The sequence below is a fragment of the Macrobrachium rosenbergii genome, chromosome 21, assembly GCF_040412425.1.
Source record: "Macrobrachium rosenbergii isolate ZJJX-2024 chromosome 21, ASM4041242v1, whole genome shotgun sequence".
NCBI lineage: Eukaryota > Metazoa > Arthropoda > Malacostraca > Decapoda > Palaemonidae > Macrobrachium > Macrobrachium rosenbergii.
In genome coordinates this window covers 14,932,390-14,941,543 of record NC_089761.1, presented here as the reverse complement: position 1 = coordinate 14,941,543, position 9,154 = coordinate 14,932,390, and the positions used below count along the sequence as shown (strand labels likewise).

Sequence of the window (9,154 nt, the reverse complement as noted above, 5' to 3'; positions counted from 1 at the left end):
ATTGTCTTTTATATGCGGGTAGTAGGTAGTAAAACAAAGCTCACATTTTGGAGAGTGAGTGAGTCTTTGTCCAACACAGGCTCAAAATCTAGAAGATTCCAGCATGAATAAAAAATTTACATGTGTTTTTTTCCGCTCTGGCGAGTTTAAAACAACTGAATTCATATACTGTACTTCACGAGTGTCAAGTAACGACGGTTTCACTATCATAGAAGTTTCAGAAATATTTTTTCGTCGGTGTTTTGAAACAAATGATGACCTATCAAAATGAATAGATGAAAAGTAAAAAGACAGAAAGCAATGAAACTAAGAAGCCAGGAATATGTTACTAAGAATCTACAGTGATGTCGACTTAAACGTTCGAATCCCTAATAACAGCTCGGTGGACTTGGCTAGGCCCACCGTAGGCATATCTTATACACCAGAATTCGCGCATATTATCTGGAAAATAAAGTGCAGCGCTTTTAAGTTTTACATGTCCGATAGTCAAACCCGTTTATCAACCGAATCTCCCTTCATCTAGAATATTAACCTTCCAAGTATTTCTTATAAAATAAACTTCAGAGAAGGAATGCAAAAACAGTTCTTGAAGTATGTAAACGTCAAAACATATCTCAAATGTTTACACACGTTTTGATGCCTCTCATATGATCAAAACAGAGTGATATCATCAAGAGACATTCAAACTACATACAGCAACATTAGCAAACACACTTATAAGCCATTTTCCTGCTAAAAAAAGCATGATAAGACTTTTCCTCTAGTAAAGTTAAGACAACAATCACTGGCACATTCAAACCTTAACAGCTGGGGTTTATCGTGGATATACCTTTGTTAAAGGCTTCCAAAACATTAGCCACTTGACTCCTAGACACAGGAAACTCGTAAGAATTGCGTCAAAGCACTAAATACTGTTATCTTGCACATACTCCGTTTCCTGGTTGTTGAGGTCCCTACTTTCCAACACCTCTATCATTTCATTTATCCAGGTCTTTCTAGGTCTCCCTTTCTTCTTCCCTCCCAATACTTCGAGCTATACACATTTTTCACTAGACTAACACCCTCCATTCTTTCCAGATGTCCAGACAGCTCAAAACATTCTTATCCAGTCTCTCACCTAGCTAACATTTTACCACTTCTTCCTGTTTCTAATATTCTTATGGCTACTAAGCTATGCAGACAGTTCATCTTTACTGCATCAGCCCTACTGTATTTCATTTACACTAAACATCCACACTTCACTTCCATAAAGGAATGTTTAATCAACTATCCTTTCATACATTCCAGTCTTCTTTTCTTCAGACCCTCCAGTCTTCTTCCCAATTTGTGTAACCTTCTCCCATCACATATTCTTTCATCTTACCTTCATTAAATATATTTGCTACTAAATATTCACCCAAATCAACTGCTTCTATTCTCCCTCAAACCATCATAATATCAAGTCTTTCATTCAATGGCTTTTATTTAAGTTCATAACCTTATCCTTGAAAACACTTTCAAACTCTTTCATTTTTCTCTGCACTTTCTCTTCACTGTTCCCGAAAAGCCCTGTATCACCTGCAACCATCAGTCCTTCCACACTTCATTCACAACCAATTTTCCGACCCCACAATTTTTTACCATCATTTACTACCATTTCTGTTATTTGTCATAGCATTCCACTGCAAAGATACTGAAAACCCTTGGAAAATAACACACCTTTCTCTCAGACACACTTCTTCACCAACCAGCCACTCTCCTACCTATATATTCCAGACCACATGTTATATCCACCATAGAAACTTAATCACTCTCAGTAACTTGTTTCCTATACGTTACATTCTCAACACCTTCCCCACTACCTCTCTGTTGTATCATAAGCTCTTTCTAGTTCCTTATATGTCACTTGCAGCTTTTTGCCTTTACTTTGGAACTTCGCACATAAGAGATTCATAAACACTTGATGCCCACACCCTCTTCCTTGTCTAAATCCAAACTGTTCTTCCCTTTATCAATCCTTTAGCCATCAGTTTTACTCTATCACAGTCCTACAGTATACCTTCCCCAGTACACCAAGTAACATTATGCCCCTGTAATTCTTTCACTTACCTCCAATATATTTACCCTTATAATATGGAGCAATTATTTCTCTCACCAATCCCTCAACCAGAAATACCATACAAACCCTAGTCAGCAACCCAATCACACTATCACTACTATACTACGTCTCAACCTGTAATCTTATCACTCCTTGTGTCTATCCATATGTCTGTAAGGAAAGTACTGAGTGACATGCCGACTGATTGTTGTCTAGTTTATTACTGACTTATGTACAGAATATTCATAGAGGTTATTGGCTGGTGCGAGCCGCAACGTAGTTACTAATCTCTAACATATTGAAACAGGGATTAAGTTTAGGCGTCTGTGTTTGTTCAAAGACAGAAACATACAGTTTGATACAGAAGATTCAGATGAACATCACAAGTACATGGTCGGAGCGCTTGCATAGCAATGCATATAGTGGTGATCATAAATGAAATGTGACAATAATGGTTACAGAGAAATATGTATAAAAGTCGTATGGTAGAAGTTGTGTTTCTTCGACCGCGTGTTCTTCTCGCCAGATGACTCACAGAAGAGAAAGTTCATCTTGGTTGTTGGTCTCCTGGCGGGCCATGCACATGGCTGGTACAGGTACTACCCCAAAAGAAAGGCCCAATAACTGAAAATCGTCTTGCTGTCAACGTCAACGCTGGGTCGTTAGCACTTTCTCCCGTCTTGGTGCTGACAGTGAGTAATGGGTGCGATGCGACATCCATGTTGCCTCATTGTTAGTACGTCTGCTTGCCTGTGAGATGATTTTGGCACTGTTCGTGGGATCAGTTGTTCAGCTGCTATGCCAACCAGTAGGGTGTGCACTGTCAGGAAACCTGCCCCTAACAATGCTGGTTGTATTCTTTCCCATTGAAAGCAACCTTCATCTCCCGCCTCTCGTACATCCTAAACGTTTCTCCGCAGGCCTTTGATGCACTGAGGGTGGGAGAGCAGGGTTGATTCGTTCGCACTGGCTGGGCTGAAAGCCCTGCAAGCTCTGGAGTCTCGCAGGGCTCTGTGGCAGATCTTTCAGTTGCTGTTAAAAGGGTAGTGTGTTAAGAGTACCTCCCTCACGATGTCCAAGGATGACTCAGGTTGGCTGCCTGTGGCAGGCAGTGTGGTGCATCACCAAGCTGCCTATAAAGGCGCACGGTGGTCGCTCGTCTCCTCCAGGCGCCCTCACGTGGTTGAGAAATTTCTTGGCTCTCAAGGAGGGCAGCAGGCTGAAAGATGACACTGGCTGATCCTTCAGTAGTCTGCTCGAAGACGTCGTCCTGCAGGAACTCGAGGACGGCGTCTGGGAAGGTTGTTTCTACCCTGAATAACCATGCCTCTGGGTCACGGGGCTTGAACGGAGGTAGGTGGGTGGAGGCAGCGGCGAGGGCTTTGTTGGCAGGGTTGGTCATCTATGTGGGTTAGACATCTCTCGTCAGCCTCTTCAGGTCACTCCGGGGTCGCCAATGTAAGGAAGGTATTAAGTGACATGCCGACTGGTTGTTGTCTAGTTTATTACTGACGTATATATAGTTGTTGTTTCAGATTTAGCTGGCCTTGTGCCAGCACGGGCTCTTGCTCCTAGAGCAACCCGTAACACTATGTTGATGAGTCTGTGAGATGGGTAAGTTAGGTGAAAACTTTATTATGATGCATGAAAGTGATTTTGGTGGTGGCGATTTTGAAGTGAAAAGATTTAACAAGCAAGGTTGCAACCTCTCTGAACCCTAAGGTTCATCAGATGAGGACAAAGGTATGATAGCAGTGAGTGTTGGCTAGTGGGAGAGGCCAACAAATGGGGAAAAAGAAGAATTTGAGTAGTAGGCACAGGTAGCACGTATATACAAAATATTCAGAGGTTATTGGCTGGTGCGAGCCGCAACGTAGTTACTAATCTCTGACAAATCGAAACAGGGACTAAGTTTAGGGTCTGCGTTTGTTCACAGACAGAAACATACATACAATTTGATACAGAAGATTCAGATGAACATTATAAGTACATGATCAGAGCGCTTGCATAGCAATCACAGAGGTGATCATAAATGAAATGTGACAATAATGGTTACAGAGAAATAAGTATAAAAGTCATATGGTAGAAGTTGTGTTTCTTCGACAACGTGTTCTTCTCGCCAGATGGCTCACGGAAGAGAAAGTTCATCTTGGTTGTTGGTCTCCTGGCAGGCCACACACGTGGCCGTTACACGTCAACTGTTAGACTGCCTAATTTATATGTATAAGATAGGCATCTATTGTCACATTCGCAAGATGCAGAGAACTCTTCTCGATTCTCTACGATGTTTTTCTTTTTTTTACTTTTCCATTGTTATCTTGAATCCGAATTCAGGAATGGAATGAAGAGTCTCTTCTTCCACAACTGGATTTGAATACAAACTAACTCCTGCAAGTCGACTGACCACGCTATCACAGTAGGCATATTAATTTACCTCATATGTATAGTACATTATCATATTTTCAGAATTTAGATACATTTTCTTTGCATGGGAACATACCCATTCTCATTCTCATAAAGCTAATTAGACATGCATAGTATTTATGTAGGAAATTAAACAAATAGCATGGTTGGCTAATTGCTAGATCATTGTTCAACCTAAACTAGGTTCAAGATTGTCACCGAAATACGTAGGTAAAGTGTGCTGGCTGTTGTATCTACACAAATCTGATGGACGTGAATACTAGAATTCAAATATGAAAAAAAAGTATAAAGCTTAACTTCATGTTACCATAGGGAGATATATATATATCTGGTTCAGAAAAAATTATATATATATATATATATATATATATATATATATATATATATATATATATATATATGTGGAGCTGAAATAAATTCTCAACCTTCATGAAAAATTTGTTGTTTGAGAAATTACTTGTTGCTTCTCCAAAATAAAGTTCGAGTCTTGATGCTGAGGAAAAATTTCCTTGTTTCATTCCCAACGGGAATTGAATATTTTCAGCAGAAAGCGTACAAATGATATAAGAAAATAGTTTAGCTATGAGTTAAAGCAAGTATCTTGTAGTATTTACTGGTGTGGCCAGAAAATTCCATATATTTCAGCAAAAGAAAAAAAGCGTTCAGCATCACGTGTCAGAGGGAGTTAGTTTCAGGTGAAATATATCTGAATTAACAGATAAATGCAGACCGAAGTTATTCTTTTAAATTTCCTAACCGGGTTTGAATCCTGGCGAGGGCAAATTGTTCCATATCAGTTCTTAATTAGAATTCAAGAATTTTCTGTGGTAACATATTCGTATCACTGGGGAGTCCCATATTAACAATAAATGCTGATTTGATTCTTGTCTTTTATTTCTTTGTATTTGTTCTAGGGAAACAGTTTTTGTTATGTACACACACATATATATATATATATATATATATATATATATATATATATATATATATATATATATATATATATAATATATTCTCATATGTGTATATATATATATATATATATATATATATATATATATATATATATATATATATATATATATATATATATATATATATATATATATATATATATATATATATATATATATATATATATATATATATATATATATATATATATATATGTATCAAGAATGAAAATCAAGATTAAGTCTCATCGGCAACGTCGTCCCCTCGCACAACGCATTCTTCCCCACCCTGCTTGAAACTAGGTCGTCCTTCAAAACTCTTACACTCAAACTAGGCAGCACTTTCTTGATTTCCCTTTCTTCTCATTAAACTTCCGAATTATACACATTACGTGTTTAAACTATATAAAAAAAACCTGATCAGTTAATAAAAAAGCCACTGTATATAGACAAATTTAAGTGAATGAATATAATGCAGGAGTTTCGACCTTCACTTAGATCCTCCTCAGCTCGTCTTATATTTATTTACTTAACCTCTTGTCTCATTCTTAATTCAACAACCACACTCCACTTCCATAATGGAGAGCTGGCTCAACAACCCCATTATACATTTTGACTTTAGCCTCTCTAAAATCTACTCTTCCAAATCTTTCACAGAGATCCTGCTGCCTTCCTGCAAGATCTTTTCTTTGCTTCACCTTTCCCACATTCTAACATGCGTGTCATTTACTCTGAAATATTTTATCGACTCTACACTTTCAAACATCCCCTATTTATGGTGATCATTCATTTGTAATGAGTAATCCTTTTTTGCTTGAAAATGGGTGGCTTCAGAAAAGAACAAGACGATATTCACTGTAACACAACCTAACTTCCAAATTACGTCTTCATCAGCCATTTTGTACATGTGTAGAAATGGGGCATCAGCTAACTCTGACGATAACCCACAAAAGATAGTGCCCGTGGTATGTCTTGTGTGGCGCATTGAAAACAGCATTCAGGTGCATTGTTTTCTAGCTTTTACTTGTTACCTGCTCTGGTTTCTTCCTAACTAGTTATTCAGGGTTTTCATTGTTTCTTATTAAAAAAAAACCTACGGAGAACCAAAGATTGTCTAAGCATGTCTAGCTGAAGTATTTTTGATTCAGTGGTTGAGAGCCAAAGATTGTCTAAGCATGTCTAGCTGAATTATTTTTGATTTAGTGGTTAACTACACTGATACCCCACCTCGTACCACATATATGAAAGCCAATGGGCCAGGCAACCTAGTCTCATTTTTGAACCAAAAATTAAAATACGCATAAAGAATTAAGAAAGACCGCAAAGAAGAAGAAGAAGAAGAAGAAGAAGAAGAAGAAGAAGAAGAAGAAAAAGAAGAAGAAGATGAAGAAGAAGATCCAATCCCGAAAGAATCCAAGCAGCAAATGAGGTTTGGAGTGACATATATTTAACCCTGGGACTAATTGCCAGAAGCTGCGATGACCTAGCAAACGCTCAATGTATTAGGTCACGAATCTGGCAAATGGAGATTCTTTCAGATAAGAACTTGAGCATATAGAACCAATCCTTCTTTAGGAAGTCAAGAGAAAGGTTTATACAATACAATGATTCTCCGGGCATGTTATAAATGCTATTAGAGACAGTGGATGAAAAGAACAAGTGGCGGAGAAAGAAAAACAGTATAAATATGACAATAGAGGTCAGACAATCAAACAGGGACGATATTTTGTTAGATTACTGGTAATTGTACTAATGATCAGGAATTCGCTGTTTCTTATGGTTCATCATGGTGATAGTAACAGGAAAGTTAAGGACCTAATTACGCCTCACATTGGAAAGGATGAAGCAAACTCATTGTGGGTCATACCGAAGTCTTCAAAAGAGAACTTTTATGCTAAAGCAGAGTTTGTAGTAAACTTCGAGCTTGATGGTAAAAAGTAGAAGTGTCTGGGATTAGACGGCAACGCGGAGAGGATAGTCTGTATCCAAAGGCCTTTTTACAGGTCAGAAGAAACTGCAGTTACGAAATGCACTTTTGAAATAATTCAGCGTAGACTGTCATGGGAGATCAGAAAAGATTTAAAATGAATCACAAGACAATTGAGTATTGTCGAGAGGATGTTTGTTGCTGTTGAAGGCCAAGTGATCTACAAAGGGAAGGCTGGAAGTATAGTCTTCGAATACCAGTGGAGGAAAAACTGAAAAATCATTCCTGAAATTTTTATTTTTACTGTAATATATATATGTATAGCAACGGGATATATATATATATATATATATATATATATATATATATATAAATTCCTCTATATATATAGACTTTTTTAACCCAGTTAGAAAAGTACGTTAATATAGCTATTGCCTCCTTAATTAAGATATATATATATATATGACCCCAGTGGCCTCCCGTCAGAACAGCCTGCATGAAATCCCATTTGTAAACAAATCTTCCGATCAGTGAAACCGAGCATCAAGCGTTGACGAAACTTCCCAAGGCTTAAGTGCTAAACACTTTGCGAACAGGATGAGAATATTTCCTTTTGTCCATTATTTTTATGTATTAGAGCAACACGATCGCTACTCAGATGATTGTCGCTCTACAAAGTCTAGTAACGTTGGTAAAGTTTAATGTAAGACATCCCAGATAAAATGTCTCAGAACTGAAGTCTGAGAACAACTAAAACTCCAAACTTCCGTAAACGACAGCATTTCTGAGACTGGCAGGGATAGGATAACCTTATCAAAACAGCCGATACAAGCACGGTTTGATGACCATAATGCATTTACTAAAAAGATCCCGCGCTTCGGTCGGTGCAAAAGACGTATTGAAGCGGCAAGCATAACGATTCTCAAAACTTACAATGGAGAGTGCAAGATGGCAAATTATTGTTGTTTTAGATTTAGCTGGCCTTATGCAAGCGGAGGTTCTTGTTCAAAGATCAGCATGCAGAGATGGCAAAAATTCCTACCGGGGGAAGTGAGAACCATCAATAGAAAACAACCTCATTTGAAGAAGACTATCTGTTGTGCTGGTCTAAGGAATTTGTGTAAGATAGACAAAATTCTAGTCTTTTTGCTATAAAAGCTTTCAGTAAACAATAAGTTTAAGGGACAGACAAGATTTTCTTTTCACAGAAAAAAATTACACATTCAAAACTTTATCGAGAGCTGTAAAACATCGCCTGAACACTTAGTAAAAATACAAGGGCTTTGGACAATATATTACCCGGGTACTGATGAAGTGGCAAGTATTAAAAAAAATAGGGCATCGGCCCAGCAAATCCTTTATTATTAACGGCTGGCCTTGAAACCATCATCGATCTTTTGCCATACCAAATCTCGGCCATCTAAAATTTAGACTGACGTTTCATTCGAAAGATTACAACAACTGCTTGGCATTCAAGTTAATTTGGATCTATGAGAGTTATTGGCTCCTATCATCAGTACTTTCATAGATTTTTTATTCTAAATACGATAGGCAGCTTTGGAAGTTTTCATGACAATTTTTTTTTATATCGTTATAGATGTAGAAAGACTGGAGTACTCAAGTACTTGCTAGCTATTTTCAATGCTTCTGTGTTTTTTGCTATTCTCGGAAATACTAGGAGGAACAGCGACAATGCTAGTAGTGATGGTGGTGTTTCTGGTGGTGGTTGTTGTCAAGAGTAGTAGCAGTAACACGATTCTTATCGGTATTCTT

The 9,154-nt window shown here is 37.8% G+C and overlaps 1 protein-coding gene across 1 annotated transcript in view; it reads left to right on the top strand.

Moving 5' to 3' along the window:
- The first annotated feature begins 3,668 nt into the window (after positions 1 to 3,668).
- The window catches only part of LOC136849393 (cyclic nucleotide-gated channel beta-1-like), a 45,801-nt gene continuing 40,315 nt past the window's right edge, over positions 3,669 to 9,154 (top strand). The window contains exons 1-2 of the mRNA XM_067122745.1: positions 3,669 to 3,682; positions 6,761 to 6,883. Coding sequence (XP_066978846.1) covers positions 3,669 to 3,682; positions 6,761 to 6,883 — 137 coding nt within the window. The remainder of the gene's footprint in view (positions 3,683 to 6,760; positions 6,884 to 9,154) is intronic.